Genomic DNA, 18848 nt, shown 5'->3' on the forward strand with positions numbered 1-18848 from the left:
TAGTCAAGTATTCTGAGATACAGTCTTTATACTGCTTTTTAACTGAGGCCTGAAATTTTAATCTGTATCAGTTATGTTGTTCATTTACACAGTTAATTTATTATATGATTCATGCAGAAGTTTTCTTTAACATATAGATGACATTCTTCCATCTGCACAACCTATTCCATTTTCTGTCTACTTTTTGCTTCCGTATCGTAGCATCTCATGAAGCTCCTTGACTTAATTCCCACGCCAGAGACTTTTCATCTCATTCTTCTTGTCTGCTAAAGGATGCCTTTTGGACACCTTTCTCAACCTTCTCCATCATGTCCAGTTCTTACATTTTTTTCCACTAAGTCAAAACTTTAATACATAGCTACTACTAGGCAAAATACCTTGTTTCCAATTATTAAGAAAATTATTTATCATTCTTTGCAGTCACTGTTGTTATTTTTACTAGGTACCTGCTTATATAGCTTTTTTCCACATGAATAAAGAATCATTTTACTTTCTCCTCATGCTGTAACTTTTACTTGAGAAAGGAGTTCACAAACTTAAGCACTGGTAAGCCAGTTCCTAAGAGATGTAGCTGCACACCATCAGTCTCAAAAAATTAAAATGATAGAAGTTTAAGTCAAATCAGGTTCTGAGAGAACAAGCTCGGAAGTGAGATTGTGCTGCTGTTACTCATTAGAATTATTAAAAATGCAGTGATTGTTTTTCTCTCACCCTTTACAGATGCACTATTTAATTTGTATCCTGAGCTATAGAGTTGGAGCTAGCCTTCAATTTCATACTTGATTGGTCACATCTTTACCCTGGCTTTTTGTGTCCAGAAAGGATCTAGAAAGATCCAGAAATTGATCTAGAAAGAAGATTAAAAGGAGTTAATGAGGTAGCAGCCATGTGGGAGTGCTGGACTTCTGGAAACTTGGTGGATAAAAGAGGCTTAAAAAATGAGATTGACTAAATGGGTTTTTCCTACTAATTTTGCCCTCTGAGATTTTTGGAAACATTATTTTCTCCTCGTGTGTAGTTTCTTCCTTGAATGATGAGTTTAAGGATCATGAAAGGTGACGGGCTGACAGTGCTGAAAAGTAGATTTTCATGTTTGCCCAGGCCAGATGTAATTGGCAGTTTTATCTTCATCTATTCATCCGAATTCTCTGAGGATGGGCCATCCACATACACTCTGAAATGCAAAATGATTCCTTTATTGCCAAGCTCATTCAGTTGTGTTCTTGATATCAAGTCTGCCAACCAGGGTGCCAGATCTGACAGGGATGAATGTCATACATTTGCATTCTGGGATCTTTTGAAGCAGATTAACTATGAATTCTATAGCAGGTAAGTCAGGAGCAGATATCTTGTTGCTGATTTTAAGTTGGGTCTCAGAGTCAGAAAAATGAGCCTGAGCTGGAGAGAGCTGCAAAAATGTCTGCTACAGAGTTTGCAATTACTCTGTAGAGGTAGAAGCTCCTTGCTTACGAATCAACAACTTCAACCTTGTAAGATCCCTGATTTGCAAATGTTTCTTAAGTAATGTTTTTGTATTTAAATAGCCGTTATGGTTTCCTCTGAAGAACCTGAGTTATCACTTGCTTCAGAACGAGTACTCAAAACACAAGAGGATATAAACATTAATCAGACATCTTGAAAAGTAATATGTTGTTGTGCCGTATAAATTAATGTAACCTTTTCTTCCATCTTCCTCTTCCCAACCTTTTTCCCTCTCTCAAAAATTTTCCAAGAAGACCTATTTATGTTTCTTATCTTGGCATTTAGAATGGTGAAACAGCTGAGCTTATTGCAGTAGGTAGTACTACCTGGAATTATTTTGCAGCACATTATACAATGTTCTGATTGATTTTGACTGCACACATTTAAACAGCATAATGCTGTCAGAAAATGTTCTGTCGGTGTACCTAGGATTTAATACTTTTCTGAATTACAGAGGTTTTCTAAAAGATAGTACTGCCTAACTTGCAGCTCTGAGAATTAACTGTGTGGCAAATCAGGAACTTGCTGCTGAAAAGCTATGAAAATACATATTTAATCTGCTGTAATTTATGCCTACATCTGATATTATTTAGAATAGAATAGACTATTTCAGTTGGAAGGGACCTACAATGATCTAGTCCAACTGCCTGACCAATTCAGGACTGACCAAGTTAAAGCTTGTTATTAAGGACATTGTCCAAATGCCTCTTAAACACTGACAAGCTTGAGGCATTGATCACCTCTCTAGGAAGCCTGTGCCAGTGTTTGACCACCCTCTCAGTAAAGCAAAACTTCCTAATGTCCAGACTAAACCTCCCCTGGTGCAGCTTTGAACCATTCTCACATGTTCTATCACTAGACAGCAGGCTCAATATGAGTCATCAGTGTGCCCTGGCAGCCAAGAGGGCAAACCACATCCTGGCATGCATCAAACACAGCATAACCAGCTGGCCAAAAGAGGATTTATCCCACTGTATTCAAGGTGTGGCTGAGCCAACATTGAATACTGTGTGCAGTTCTGGGCCCCACAATTTAAGAATGATGTGAAGGTCTGTGAATGTGTCCAGAGGAGGGCAACAAAGCTGGTGACAGGTCTGGAAGGATGTCCTGTGAGGAGCAGATGAAGACTTTGGGCTTGTCTAGTTTGGAGAACAGGAGGCTGAGGAGTCACCTTGTTGCCCTCTACCGCTTCCCAAGGAGGTGATGTGAAGAGGGAGGTGCTGAGCTCTTCTCCCTGGTTGAATCTGTATGGATGAGAGATACTTGGTTATAAGAACTAAAGACTTACAATGCAAGATTATTGAACTGGTAGAGTTCTGTTCTCTACACAAGGCATTATTTAAATACATTTCTATCTCTAAACATTGCATTATAAACTAGAAAATACTAATATTCTGACAGGTAGAAAGAGCTATAATTGTAATAGTTGTATAATTGTAGTGTTCGTGTTCAGTCATTAGAAATGTTTCTTGTAAAATGTGATTTCCTCAAAATACTTGTCCTAGTTTTTAGCATTTGACATAATTGTAATACTATAAAGTGAATGTGGATTTTTCACAAGTTAAAGCAAAATATGCAAACCTCTGAATAGCTATGACCTTCTTCTCTGAATGAAGATGTGCTGTGAAAGAGCACCTCACATATGTTTAAGTGGTCTTTATATAGTCAACACCTTTGTTTATCCATATTTGTTAAAACTTTGAACCTAAAGTTTTCCTATATTCTGCATACAGGGTATTTTTTATTCCAATGCAATACTATTATGATAGCTGAAAATCAGGTAAAATGAAAAAAAAAAAAAAAGGCTAGTGTGTGTTTGAGCATCCAGGAAGATTTTTTTGTGTGTGTGCAGAAATTTATGTGTGTGTGTATATATATATATATCTATATATATGTAATCATTTTTTCTCTCCAGCTAGGTGTATGGTTTTCCTTGGGCTGCGCATACATTGCTTTAGAAGGCTATGAAGGTGCTGCCAAAGCATTTCAGCGCTGTGTGACATTGGAACCAGATGTATGTACTTTTCAACAAGCGATTCAGATGGCTTATCTAAAAGCAACAAGGATGTTTTCATTATAAACAAACAAAGCAATAATGAAAAACTTGTTTAAACCCTAGCCCTTTGAATAAATTAAACTTGTGCATGAAGGATATATTTTTGTCATGAGGCATCATAAAAATACTTGCCCAATACTTAACTTTGTCCAAGTATGCATGTGTGAATGTTAAAATATGTTTGAGCATAAATTCCTTTATGCTTGCATACATTGCTAAAACAGAAAAGGGAATGAATAGACTATGAGGCGTGCTAAAAAGAGAGATAAAATAAAAAAACTAAAATACTTAGTCCCCTAAGTAATCGAATTCTCCTGAAAACAAGTCAGTGTTTGTATGACAGGTAAATTTGTAACTATATAGTTCATGAACACAGGAAGAATGAGTTTATTAGCCAATTTTTCAGGATGCACAGGGCAAGCGTGTGTACAATATTACCATTTGAGTGTCTCTGTGCATTGAGATAGCAGAGGTGTCAGCTGGATTACCACTCAGGAATGCACTGGCAATACTTTTGTCAAGCAGCCTGACTGCCAGCATGTTGCTCGCTTAGAGTCAATGCCACCTGCTTGATAGAAACTATTATTCATTCTCTTCTCTTGGGGAAAGGAATAAGAGAGTAATGAATGGTGACAGAGTATTCTTTTTTCTTTGTCAATAAACTGTGGTAACTTAGTTTGGGTAAAAAAGATGTGCATTCATACAACCCTGTATTTAACTGAAATGTTTACTTTATTTTGTTTTGTTTCAGTACAGTAGATTTACTGCCAAGTAGATACTAAAATTGTGTTCACTTATCTCCCTGGGGCCTGTACTTGATTATATTCATATGAACAAGCCAGTTGACGTCTCCAGTGGGTTAAGTGGTATTTCTTTTGTGAGTAAAGGATGCTTGTCTAGCTCTTAATTATGGAGGTGAAACCTATACAACGATCTGTAGCAATGTAATTACCTTTTTCATTAATTAAGCCTCAAAAAGATTTACCAACATGATTTAAATGCTCCTTAAGCCTGCGGATAGCCTTTACTACCAGAATACATTTCATTGCAGTACCCAGGTACTGTTCTTCAAACTTATACTAGCTGTCATTGTGTTGAATTCAGTGGTGTGGCTTCAAATCTACAGCAGTGTAAGGCAGTGGGCAGGAATCATCTCTATACATGGCTTTGCTGGTTTTACCAAAGGAAAGTTTCAACACTCCATAATCCTTTTCAGCTGCAACAGTTGATAAACACTGTTGCAGCTAACCCTGTTAGTTTTGCCCAAGAGGCATTAGGGGAAATTCAGATGTTTTTTTTCCACTAACAGAGTGGTGCAAGTAAGTAGCTTCCATCTAGTGAGAAGTGATGATCTGCTGGGAGCGCTGACCTCTCCAGCCATCCCAGCTTGGTCCAGAAAAGGATGCCTGTTTACCGTTTAAACTGAAGGCAAGAGCTGACTTAGTGTATTCCAACCAGAAGGCAGTTAATTGATATTTATGTACCTGATTGTTCTGGTAGTCAGTAATATTTAATTATGTATTTATTTTTTAATATAATCATTTCTATTTCAGTGTAGTGGTTTTACTGCTTTGTAGAAAATATGTGTTAATATGTGTGATTAGCAAAATTGATATTTCACAGTAGTTTCATTTACATATTTTTATCAAGTAAACATATTAAAGTGAATAATTGTTTTGGTACTTTTCCTTTTATCATTACAGAATGCTGAGGCCTGGAACAATTTATCAACTGCTTATATCAGATTAAAACAGAAGTAAGTACTTCAAAGGGATTAGAAGATACTGCTTCTAAAATAAATAATTGGGATTTCCTTTTTTTGACGTTGAATTTTTCATATCGTGTTAACCACATAATAAGAATAAATCCATGTATTTTTTAATTCTTATCCCTTCAGTTCTCTCTCCCAGGTTAGATCCTTGATAACAGATTTCATTTTACAGGAAATAGTTTCATAAGCTTTATAAAAGTAGCAACACTTCTTCCTTGTTAAAAGTATTTATGATGTAGCAAGTACAACCAGTGCAAAACGTTCGTATCCAAATTGGAAACTAATTTGACTGTGAAGTTAATAAGATAGGTCCATTTCAGGCACACTATATATTCAGCCCTATGTCAATTCATACTGCATTAATCTCAGATTTAAGGGAAAAACAGGCAGATTATTTTTATATTATGAAAGTAGATGGAGATCTGCACACATAAAAGCTTGCTTGTTCTTTTCCCTCCAAATTAACTGTTACTGCAATAAGCTTTGACCTAAATGGACTCTGCCTTTCTTATTTCATATTTCAATTCAATGTATTAAAAGTTACTTGTAGACACAGAATACCTGAAAGAACTTAATACTTAAGAAGAATCTTCACATTATAACTTGTCCTCAAAGAATGAAATGAAAGAATAAAATAAATTTTTAAAAAGCTTACTCAAAATCTAACATCTGTTTAAGTGGTTATGCAGTCAGGAGGCAAATTAAAAAAGAGAAAAAGAATAGTAAATTTACATTAAAGGGTAAATGGGTAAACATATGAAGGAAATGTGAGAAGTAATACAAATGAATTAAAGAGATGGTTTGATATGCTAATGGGAAGGAGGGAGGAGAAAATGAAGGTTAGAGTAACTACTCAGGACTAAAAAGTAATAGAGATTGTTTTAACTTTTCAGTAGTTACTTTCATCTTCAACAGTGCCTTGAGAATGCGTGTGATAGATTGCTCCTTCTTTTGCATAAAGTTCAAAAGGGTATGCCATGCTCAGTGTACTGGCTTATGCTTGTTTCAGAAAAGTCTCTTTAATCAAAATAATTTTTGTCTCTTCATCTAACACAAGCCTGAGAAACTACTGAGTGATTAGTTTCACTTTATTAATTTTATTATTGTTAATCTACTCTTGTGATTTAACATGCTAAATAGGTATAAAACGTGTAACCTATTTGATACTGTATCAAAGACAGTAAAGGGGGGCATGTTTCTGAGCTTGCTTTTCCACAGGAATCACACAGGAGAGGAATATGTATGCAGGAAATCTTAAGTCAGTATTACATGCTAATACCTGAGTGTGGCCTGTATTTCCTGTGGAATAGCATCTTCTTTGATTATTTGCGTAGTCACTTACAGACCAAGACTGTGTGTGAGTTAGTTTAATCCACTCTCAAAGCAGAGGATATCTGTAGAATTGCACTTCAGTATAACTTATTCTGGGGAACTCTAGCAGCAGTGAAAGTGTAAAATCTTTTCAAGCCTGCTAGCAAAAAAAAAGAAAAAAAAGTGAGGGGAGGATTAAAAAAAAAAAAAGGAAACCAAAAATAAAAATATTTAAATTAATGTTTTTCTCTTGCTTCCTCATCAAAATCAAGCTTTACTCCAACCAGGCTCTTAAATCAGTCCCATTCAAGGATTGTGCATTTGGGTAAGGTTTAGCAGAGTCTCATACAACAGACAAATATAACCTGTGTAAGTCTTCTTCAAAAGTGTATGCAAACAACTTGCTGACACCCAAATGGAAAGTTGTTTTGTTGGGGTTTGGGTTTGTTTGCTTGGTAAGAGTCCACAAGTTTTGTGTATTCTGAATTTCCTCCAGAAAAGTTAATTGTGATGAAAACAGACTACTCTTTGGTTTACCAGAAAAACTCTTTTGGGTGCCAGGAGGCCTTTGAAATCTAGATCTCCTGTTTCTCAGAACAAACTGGGACTGGCCCTCTGTCCTTTGATTGAAAGATTCCTGGTTTCAGAGACAGGATGAGGCACTGGTACTACCTACTGTTTCCTGTTTGGATATGAATTGGTTTAATTGTTGCCCAGGTTAAAGACACTCCATCTTTATATGATTTATTAAATACATAGGGGATTTATTTTGAGAACCTAGAGAAATTTATCTGTGTAGTAAAAGTGATGATTTGAGGAATACAATGTCTATCCCTTCCCTCTGGCATCTTGTCTACATTTCACAGTTTCATCTGACCTGTGATAACTTACTCACTTTTTTGAGAAGATGGGAGAGATCATACAGGCTAATCCTGCATATGTTGAAGAGCAGTTTCAGAAACAGTTCCTTAAGGTGACTGGGGTACATCAGTCAGCCAGAACATCTTCCAGCCTGTCGGAGTGCTGTGGCAGATCTCAGCTTCCATTGTATAACAAAATCCACAGAGGAAGGAGCAGGTCTCTGTTCTTTTCTAATATAATTATCAAAATTGGGGTCTGAAATCTCTTACTAAGACTTAACAGTGGAGGAGACCCAACTGTTAGTACATTTACTCAGCAGCATCACGTATATCAGTGTATCAGAGAGAAAAGGAGAGTAAACATGGGAAGATCCTGCCTGTGGACTATGCTGCTGTAGCTATGCCAAATGACCTGTTTTCCTTCAATAATTTTGCTCTATCAGTCAGCTCTCTTCACATGTATTTGGAAACTCCTTCAATGCTGTGGGCTTAGATTGGCAGTTATTTACATTTTTCCCTGACCCAGCCATTCCAGACTTGTAATGGCCTGATCCACTAGTTAGATATCCTTTTTCCTGGCTGGGATATTTACACTCTCCCGGACCCTCTTTCTGAAACTCAATCAACAATTTCTCTCAGCTGTCTTTCTTTAGAGACATCGCTTTTAGCAACTCACTCAAGCAATGGAGCAAGTGAACTGCAAATTTTCATAACAAGCCATCTTTATATGATCTTTATTAAGAAGAGATTTTTTGTCATACCTCCTTAAAGAAGATTTTTACTGGCCTGGGAAAACACTGTTTCAGGTTTTCATTTAAAGGAAACTAATCACTCCTTTGTGTTTTTTCTACGTATCATGACTGTCCAACTGACAGTAAGCTTCAATCTCTTAAAGTACTAAGAACCCTATCATTCTAATTTGCTCGCAAAGCTTTTTTTAAAGTTTCAAATTTAATGAAACTTTTGGCAGTACATTTAAGCCTTACCAACGTGTTCTTCATTAACTCTTCTTACTCCTATCTTTTCTCTGGCAGCACTGGTTGCATGTTGTACAGGAGGTCATACCTCTGTAAACTGTAGGTCATCCACTTTCAGCCCATATTCTTGACCGAACTCTCTTACGTTCCTTACCAGAGAATGCCATTATTCTTTCCTTTAGTAAGGGAATGGTAGAGAGTTGCCTGCAGTGGATGCATGTGAAAAAAATAAAGACTCTTCCTGACTTGACAATGACTTTATAGGAATTAGTCTGTCCACCTTTATGCTACAACACTTTCTCCTGCCACTATGAGATGGTCCACAGAGCAGCACCTTTGGTGAAGGACCCTAATAGCGTTTGGGGCCACTCTGACACATTTGTACCGAGCAGTGTAGCATCAGGGAACAGAGAGTGTAAGTAAGTAAAGCTTCCAGTGACATAAGAAAAAAATGCTTGAAAATACTGGGCTTCTGTGCAATGGGTATGCATGTTTACCATGTGCAAATGTTTAAAATAAATCACCAAAAGCTGTTACTGTTAAGTAACCTTCCTTTGTGTGATGAAGTAAGTCATTCTGCATCTGCCATGAACTCATGATTTTTAATTTTTTAGTGTGTGTTAGAGCTGAGTAAGTAGATGTTACAGATGAGAGTTACAGATGAGTAAGATTGTTTTCTTATGGTTCCAGTTAAAAATTGAGGAAAGAAAATATTGACATAGATGGCACATTTATAATGAATTTTTGTCCAAATGTAATTATGAGAGCTAACATAGAAATTACCTAGTTCAGACTCTACAGAGTGTACTGTGGAGTGAACTGATAGAAAGTAACTGTCAAGAGAGATTAAGGAATAATCAGTATTGTAAATCATGAACAATAACTTTTACATTGCTCTATTTGCTAAACTTGATTTTTTAAATAAGCAGCTTTTTAGATTATAAAGTGCCAACTGATTTTAATATAGAAATCTGTATTAAATCTTTAATATAGAATATTCTTCTTTTTTATTATTGGTTAGAATCAAAGCATTTCGAACCCTCCAAGAAGCTCTCAAGTGCAACTACGAGCACTGGCAAATATGGGAGAACTATCTTCTCACCAGTACAGATGTTGGAGAGTTTTCAGAAGCAATTAAAGCTTATCATCGGCTCATGGATTTAAGAGAAAAGTACAAGGATACACAGGTGGGGAAGTTTTCATGTTAAGTTGTCCTACAAGTTAATTAATTTTTATTGTGAGAAAGAGATTTGTTCTGATCATGGTATCAGTAATGATAGTACACATACCAGTGAAGTTATATAGGCAAGCCATTTAATTTTTTTGAGATCTGGACTGTAAGACTAAGTATTTTAAATTGATATGGACAAAAAGGAAAACGTTTGCATCCAGATTGCCTCAGGCTTTGTGAAAGGACATATATGAGCCTTGTAGTTTTAAGATCTTTGCTTAAATAAAACACAGTGCATAACCCCATCTTTCCATATTTTTCCTGCATATCTTAGGATATAAATAATAATATAAATTGTTTAGTTTAAATAAATTTTTTCCCATTTGTTTGAAAAATGAGAGATGAGGCTTTGAAAGTGTATTATGTTTCATAGATTGAGTGCATTACAGTCAGAGTATTGATTCTTAATAATCGAAATGGAGAAAAATAAAGGAGGTATTTTGCTCATCTTTCACTGTAGTTCAGTTAACTTCTGTGTTTGTAAATGTACCCTCTGGACAAAATCCAGAGAGCCTACTTAACAGCTTCATCTGGGATGTTACCTTGCCTAAAACCAGGTCCTGATCCAAACAGGGTTCTGTACACTCAGTGAAAACAGCAAGGTGAACCTGAAAGGCAAGCCAAAGAATCCCTTAAGCAGAGTAGTGAAATAGCCCCAAAAGTGGTTTCAGAATTAATGGATCTAGTTGAAGAGCTTATGAGATCTTAGGGAGTTTATATGTAGCACCAGGGTAAAAGGACCCAGCTGCTGCTGATCACTGGTTGCAGACGTTTCTTTTTTTATCCTATAAAATGATGAGAACTAGCTTTCCTGGATCTTGGGAGTTTGAGTCCAGCAATGAGGAGGGAGAACAAATAGAACTAATTATGCAAGCAGAAGCATCTCATTTGTTCATGGGGGCAGGGATCTTAAAAACTTTTTTCTTATTACTTTTTAATAACAAATTGTACATGAGTACAATACTCACTAAAGAGACCAGCTCCCCTGTGAGGACAGGCTGAGAGAGTTGGGATTGTTCAGCCCAGAGAAGAGAAGGTTCTGGGGACACCTTATAGTGGCCTTCCAGTACTTAAAGGGGGCTACAGGAAAGGTGAGGAGTAGCTTACTTTTTACAAGGGCAGGTAGTGATAGGATGAGGGGTAATGGTTTTAAACTGACAGAGAGTAGATTTAGGTAAGATGTAAGGAAGAAATTCTTTACTGTGATGGTGGTGAGGCACTGGAACACGTTGCCCAGAGAAGCTGTGGCTGCCCCCTCCCTGGCAGTGTTCAAGGCCAGGCTGGACGGGGCTTTGAGCAACCTGGTCTGGTGGAAGGTGTCCCTGCCCATGGCAGGGGGGGTGGAGCTAGATGGTCTTTAAGGTCCCTTTCAACCAAAACCATTCTGTGATAGTCCATCCGGCTTATCACTCTAAATTTAGATATTTTATAGAGTGATATTTAGATATCACTCTAATTTTAGATATTTTGAGATGATACAGACTCCTATTTGTTTTGTAAAATTTTATTCTAATATTGGAGGATATTGCTTGCACCAAATTTCTATTTTTGTTATATAACTCTTTTTTTATCTTGTTCTCATACAACTTCTATAATTTTTACAGAAGTATATATATATGCTGTGTATGCTAATTTTCTTTTTGTATCCTAATTTTAACTTTGGCTTCTGATATGTGAAGTGCTTTATGGATTTCATCATAACTTCTAATACAATCTCTTCAATTAGAAGAATTTTTGCTAGTTGGCCAAGAAAAACCTCAGAGCCTGATTAAAGAATTTCAGAAAGGCTGTAATCAATGATCTTACAAGGAAGAAAAGAGTATACCCATAACAAAACACAAAAAAGCACATAAAACTAAAAGCTTCTGCTGAGATTGTTTATAAAGCTCACCATTAATTTCTGAGCTTCTCCCATTTGCCAACTGGCCTGTTTTAAATCGAGATGCTCTATAACCCTCTTGTGCAATTGTATTTTAACAAAATATAATCATGGTACATGAGTAAGTGAAAGCATACGCCTCTGTTTCCATCCAACACAGTATGATCTTCTCTCAGGTTCTATTTTGTATTTGTAGCCATCTTAGATTTCAATTGATAGACTACTAAACTAGATGACATAGTGGTCAGAAAGAAGGTATGAATTTAAAAATCTGGAAAAATAAATGTGCACAGGACTGGAAGAAACAAGTTGAGTCATTGATTCCTGTTCTTTGTGAAAACAGAAAGCCAATCATCAATCACTTTTAGTATAATCATTGTTGCAGAATACTCCTTCTGAGACTGAATGCATCAGAGGGTGCAACTGAATACATAATTTGACATGTCCTTGATTTTGTGTAGTTACATAAGATTTAATTATTTTATTTCAGTATAGTATGAAGCCGTATTTGTAAATCACTAATTTCTTCTAGTAACAGTAAGGCATTAATATCTTCATTTGTGATTTCTGTTAGGCCGTTCCAGTCTTTTTGTGCCAGACTTCTTGAGTATAGAACACAGCTTTGGGAAATTTTGCTTCTAAGCTATTCTAGTTATTTAACGATGTCATCCTTGTGGCAAAGGTTCTGAGATCAAGCTATCATGAGGCTTGAAGATATGTATGTACAGATTCTGCAAACAGAATTGAATAAGGAAATCCTAAAGGGCGGCTCTTATAAACGAGCAGCAAGCCAATAAAAGATTACAGCAAAGACATCCTTTTGAAAGTCTCAGTTTCCTCATATTCCCCTTAAATATTATAAACATGTTTTCTTACCTTCCTTACTAGTTCTTAAAATTTTTCAAGTTCCCATATTCCTTTTAATGTTTATTAACCTATGGAGAAATACGCCTTGAAAGCTTTTAATATAGGCGTTATGTAATAAAAGATAAGGGCTCACTGAATTATGTTTCATTGTAGTTTCAGCTAGTATATCAGTCACTAAAAATGACCTGAGGAGAAAACCTTACCTGTTGTCATCATCAAATTAGCCTCTGAATTATTAGTCTGAGGTTGTAAATATACCTGAAAAATTTCTGCAACTGCTAATCATACTACTTTGCACCACATGCATGCTTGTGGAGACAAGCAATCTTTTTTTACTTGGAAAGTTCTGTGAGTAGCAAAGTTAGTCTGTGGGTGGAAAAGCTGTTTTGCTACATTGCTTTCAGATCAGATCTTCATCCTGTGCTGTCAAAGAATATGAATTCAGAAGAATGGACAAGTGGTTCCTCTCTGCAATTCTGTGTTCTTGAGAATCTAGCAAAGTTTTTCTGTTACCCTTTCCATCAAATATCATTGTTATTTCAGCAGTTCATATTGCCAGACTGTTTCTAATAAAAAGCTGCAAGAGCATGTTCCAAGGAGACTTTGAGGAGGAATTAAAAATTTCTGTTTCCTTTAAGTAGCTCACTAATGACAATTGTCTTTATAATAAAGATTTAATTGGGGGGGGGGGCATAAGGAGACCTCATAGACTGCAGATTTGTCTTTTTGGATCTGATATCTGAGGGTTCTCTTCTTACTTGAGCACTGTCAAGTTCGATTTGTATTAGTGAAGCTTATAAAATAGTTCAACCAAAGGAATTTTTACATGAAAGGAGCTGTATGGAGAACAATCGTGGAACGAGATTGACTGATAGCAATCACAGCATTTAAATATGACTGGGCTTGTTTCTAAGGTTTTGTCCCATGGTGGTTTTTGTTCAGTTTTTAGTAAACACACATTATTCACAAAAGCAAAGGAGAAGGAGGAATGCAGATTGTGTGATGTCATACTAAACACAAATTCTCTGCGCGGTGGCCATATACAGCCCAGTTCATTTAAAGAGTCATTAAAAAGAACAAAAAAAATCTCTACTGCTCGTGTGGGATCCTGGGCAACAGAGCATTGCTTTAATAGTTTAGTATGTATAGCAGTTTAAAATCTCTCAAATATATAAATTAAAATTTAACACTTAAGACAACTGTCTAAAATGGAAAGCTCTGTTACACTGCTAACTTTTTGATGATTAGCACAATTCACTTGCAATTTGAAATAGCTTTATTTAACAGTTAGGCAAAGCCAAGTAGTGTTAATGATTCATTACTGTTTAATGGACCCTTTAATCTGGGCCTTCACAGTAGTTTTATTTTAACTCCTGTAATGATAAAGTTTTTATGATAAATTACAGAAAAAAGAGATAGGTTGTTGTGATGAAAGTGTAAGCAAAGCCTGAACTCTGTAGGAATATGGATAACTTTTCAGTTGCTAAATCCTACTGACTGAGGAAAATTTTTTTTCATGTGCAAACAAAATATCATTGGCTTTAAAACTCTTGGTAACTATAGATGATATTCATGTGAACCAACTTTCTGGACTTGAGTAACAATTTTGTTAAACTGAAAAATTGATTGAGAAGTCATACTTGTACGTATGAATCCTCAGGACCAGTTCTAGTTCCTTTTCAAAGAGAATGTGGTTTAATGCTTCTTCTTAAACCTCTTTTATGGTTTTTATTACAATGCTGTAGTAATGGAAATATCAGTACTTGCTGGTGTTTTTAGCAAATCATTATGGAAGACTTGATTCATTTAATGATGGGTTTTAGCCCCTTAGATTCCAAATCACAAATGTGGTATGAATTTCAGAACTCTTGGACTGCTAATAGTTGATCATATTTTCTATTATCTTAAGTGAAAATCCAAGTTCTTTAACAGAAAAGAAAGAACAGCCAGTGTGCAATACCATTTTATAAGGGCTGTACTGATATGGTTTGGGGGGGGAAGAAGGGGGAGCTGTTTAGCTGATGTTCAGATGCTACTATGATTTCATATTGATTCTGAAAAGATACCAGGGAGACGTATAATTGTTTTTTTCACTTTTTCTATTACATAGATTTATTTCATAACATCATCAGCCATTTTGATTTATCTGGGCTGTTTTGCCAAAGATTTCCTGTATCTGATAAAACAATTAATTCGTGGGATGCATGTTAATTGAGTCATTCTATAGAAGAAAAGTTGTTTTAGGAAAATGACATATCACAAATACTAAACTACATTTGTTTTTATTTTAAGTGTAATGTACTTTGATACTGTCATAATTTTTGCATTACTTTCTATCAGAACTACATCTTGGTTTGTGAGGATGCACCCCTGTTCTGCTTTTACTTCAGTAGTGTTATATTTGGGTGGTTTGGGGCTATTCACAGATCATCTTGGAAATTGGTTTTATTACTGTCTTGATATTATTATTGCTATTAATGTAATTTCATTGTAAGTATTGATATCATATGGACAAAAATGTTGAAACATTAAAGTTGCCAAATGGTAGCCTCACAAGTTAGGAAGTACCAGCATGAAGGTGTTTGTATACCCTTTACTGGCCTGTTTTAAATACCGACCTTAAGAGACTTCAAATTTTTTTTTCATTATTTCTTCCCCAGTCTCTGTGTCTCATGCACTACACAGAACAGGTAGTTCTCAATAAGACACAGCTTTTCTTGGTTTTATTTCTTTCTGATTCACCATATGATCCAATGTCTTAATTTACACTTGCTGTTCTTCATTTTATGGGGAAGGAACTGAAGCACAGAAAAACTGTTTTCTAATTCTTCAGTGTCCAGTTTGGGACACAAAGACTCATGGGTTTTTTAGGGACACTTGGTATTAATGTAGCATTTCATACATTTCACCAGCAGCTGCACGTGCTCAGTATTTCTGCAGGTCAGATCCCACATACTCCAGCCAGTGACACAGAAAGTATGGCCATTAAATGAGTACTTGTAAAAAGTTTGATTGAACTGACTTGACTAGAAATTCACCAGAAGTGCAGTAAACAGTTTCTCAAAGTGGTATTCAGTTGCCTTCCAGTTTCCATCTCATCCACTATACATCTTCCAGTTTTCAGTTTCTGCAGGTAGTTAAACAGAGATTTAATCTGGTTCAACCTGTTTACTGATGTTTTCATAACTCTATTACAAGGTGAAAATATCTTTAGGATACTGCCACAATTTCCTGTACCATTCTTTTTCACACTAGCCTGTCCTGTTAATCCAAATTTCTGACTTAACTCTTTGGCCTCTTTATCTTCACCAACCTTAGAATCTTACAGATAAGGTTTAAATTAGTTGAATTACTCCCCTAATAATGTATTTTTTAGTAAATTCTGTACTTTTGTCATACGGTATTTGTATTTTACTGAATCATTAATAGAGACCAAATATTACATATATCATTATATATATTGATATTGATTTGAGTTGAAATAAAAACTCTTCCCTGCTGCTTTTTTAAGGTGCTGGCTATTCTGGTCAGAGCGGTAGTGAATGGTATGGCAGATCGCAGTGGAGAGGTAGTGAGTGGATTAAAGGGGAAATTGCAAGAGCTCTTGGGCAGAGTGACTTCACGAGTGACAAATGATGGGAAGATCTGGAGACTTTATGCCCAACTTTATGGAAATGGACAGAATGATAGTAGTGAAGATATTGAAAAGGTAAATGTTTTGTGAGGTATATGTTTTTATGGATATGCACTTCTGGTACAAACCGTCTGTTCTCTAACAAACTATGGTGCTATGGTAAGATATGTTCTTGTTCCAGGCATGTTTTGCTTTAGTGTTTCTATAAGCTTATTTTCTGCTTTTCATGTTCCTACAGCACACATTCTTACTATCTAACAGGAGCAAGACATTTTACATAAGTTTTTGTGGATTTTTAAAAAATATCTCTCTTTTATCAGTATTTCATTTTAGATCACCTGATCACATCATATGTGCAGTGTCTTGGGTTTGCATTCTGAAACTTTTCTTGGAAGCAATTGAATGTCTGTAATCTAATAGTGGTGTTTTGTGGGTGGTTTTAAATTTGAATCTTTGATTCTGAAGTTAAGATATTGCAGCTTCTGAAAAAGAGGATCTTAATGGCATGATCCAGTGGCATCATAAGCCATCTGTATTCTTCTTTGCAATCACTAAGGGAAAACGCGCTTAAGATAGTTCCCAGACTAAAGGTGCTTTGTCCTTATTTAAGGACACTTGTCCTTTATAAAATGGAAATATGTTGAACCATTGGTTTCTCTTAACCCATCTCTGGTTTTGCTGTGTTAACTTCCATCTCTCATTTCTCTCACTTCCCAGGTAATCGGGTTGGTTGCATTTCCAAAATAACCACTCTGCACTGCTAGAAGTGTTTACTTTGTTGCATGCTAGAGTGTGCTTTGCATTTGGTATTAAATTTCAAAAATTCAAGTAGCCTTTCACGCTCCAAAAACACTTACAGGTTAACAGATATTCACTGAAGCTGAAAATACACAAGGTCAACATTCAGTATGTGTTTCCTAATGGGGGTATGCCTTTGGCCTGGGCAAAAATTTCAGTCTGGGGGATTGCTTGTTGCTTGATGTCAGGTATATTAGGCATATGGTTGGGCCTACAAATTGTATGCCTGTGGGGTTAAACTTATAATTATTGGGGCCTTGCTTATTGTCTTCCTCTTTATGCTCTGCCCTGTGAAATGCCTTGTTTAGTCATTGCCAGTGTCCACCTCCAATTCCTCCCTTTTATGCTTCCCTATTTTTCTTTACAGCTGAACAATAAAAGGGATTTGGCCTATTTAGAATTCAGAAGTACAGACACTGCAATATCCTGTAATATATCCTCAAATTCTTACTCAGACATGCAAAGTAGCAGAGGCCCTGTCTGTACTATAAATGTAATTGTTTCAGAATCTGGTTACATCACAGTATTTTTCACTAACCCAGTTAAAAACATGGTTTCAATTTGTAGAGTAGACAGGACTTTAACTGTGTTTCCTAATCAGACTGGTTATGGAACATGCTTAGGTCTAGCTTGCACTGCAAAATGCAATGATGTTTATAAATACTTAAGGTATGCTTACGTGTGTACCCAAGTATCCTGGTATGATGGTACCATAGATACAGAATATGAAAGAGCAAAACTGCTTACAGCCACAGCATATATTAATTTACAGTGTAAAAATTAATTTACCATTAATTAGTAGTGAGGTAATCACTAGTAGTTTTACTGATATTATATTATAAAGTAAAAATGTTAAAACCAGTATTTATTGGCTTTACTGCCACGAGTATCATCATGTGTCAGTTGGATATTAAGTGAATATATCTGTAGAAAAATTCCAGATGTATTGTTACAGTTTTCCACCTACATTTCTTATGCAAAAGGTTAATGAATTCTGAAAGGGCATTATTTACTATATTGTGGCATCAAGGGACAAAGAGATGGGAACAGATATATCATAGTGTCATGTGCCTCCTTACAAAATGTAGGGTTTGGCCTTTAGTCCATAATGTAATACCTTATTTAGTGCAGATTTAATTATATTTAACCAATTTTATCCCTAACATTGCATTTGAAAGAACAACCTCGTATGTGTGACTATTGTAAAGTGTGAGCTGGTTTGGGGGTTTTTTCACCTTTCTGCTCTGCTGCGGTATCTGATGCCATGAATCACTGGAGTCTACAGTTACAATTTACAGCAGTGCTTTGTAAATCGAATCTAAGTCAAACAGAGTTTACAAGTTAGATGTGTAAAACTATTGAAGTGTTGGGTATGTGGGGTTTTTTCTTTAGCTCAGTATTTATTTACTCTTACACTTTTATGTATCCGACCTGTCACCTTATTCAGTACTTCATTCTCTCCTATGCTAAATGCAGTTCAGTCCCCCTCTCCCACCGAGGAATCTTTCCCACCTTCAAGTTTCCTGCTGATCCATACCCAAGCTATGAAACCCTTCTGTTCCTTGAACTTTCCCCAGCTCATAATTGTTTCCTTCCAGGATAAATCCAGATTCCAGAATTACAAACAAACAGCCCAAAAGACTTTGAATTCTTTCCTCTCTCTGACATCTGTCAGCAAAACCCTCCTAATTTGCTGCTCTGACACAAGACACGTGCAGTCTGAAATCAGACTGCGGTAAAAAACGTTGTTCCTTCTCTTGGAAGTTGTTGCCTCTGCTGGCTAGAGCTACTACCAGTTATAACCTAGGTTATTATGAAAAAAATTAATTTGCTCTGGTTTGACTTAATACACCTTTCCTGCAATCTAAAGCAGCAGGAGCCATTCAGTCATCCATGCCATACTGATTGGAACTTCAGTGGGAGAGAGAAGGTGAAAGCTTCTGGGGTGACGACCCCCCAGTTTAATCTGCCTTTGTTCAACA

The 18848-nt window shown here is 36.1% G+C and overlaps 1 protein-coding gene across 1 annotated transcript in view; it reads left to right on the forward strand.

Annotated features, from left to right (window-relative positions):
• The window catches only part of TTC27 (tetratricopeptide repeat domain 27), a 140916-nt gene that overhangs the window by 117183 nt on the left and 4885 nt on the right, over window positions 1–18848 (forward strand). Inside the window, exons 14-17 of the mRNA XM_074925747.1 lie at window positions 3398–3496; window positions 5242–5294; window positions 9479–9644; window positions 15946–16143. Of these exons, the coding sequence (XP_074781848.1) occupies window positions 3398–3496; window positions 5242–5294; window positions 9479–9644; window positions 15946–16143 (516 nt within the window). The remainder of the gene's footprint in view (window positions 1–3397; window positions 3497–5241; window positions 5295–9478; window positions 9645–15945; window positions 16144–18848) is intronic.

The sequence above is a fragment of the Athene noctua genome, chromosome 1 (assembly GCF_965140245.1).
Source record: "Athene noctua chromosome 1, bAthNoc1.hap1.1, whole genome shotgun sequence".
Taxonomy (NCBI): Eukaryota; Metazoa; Chordata; class Aves; order Strigiformes; family Strigidae; genus Athene; species Athene noctua.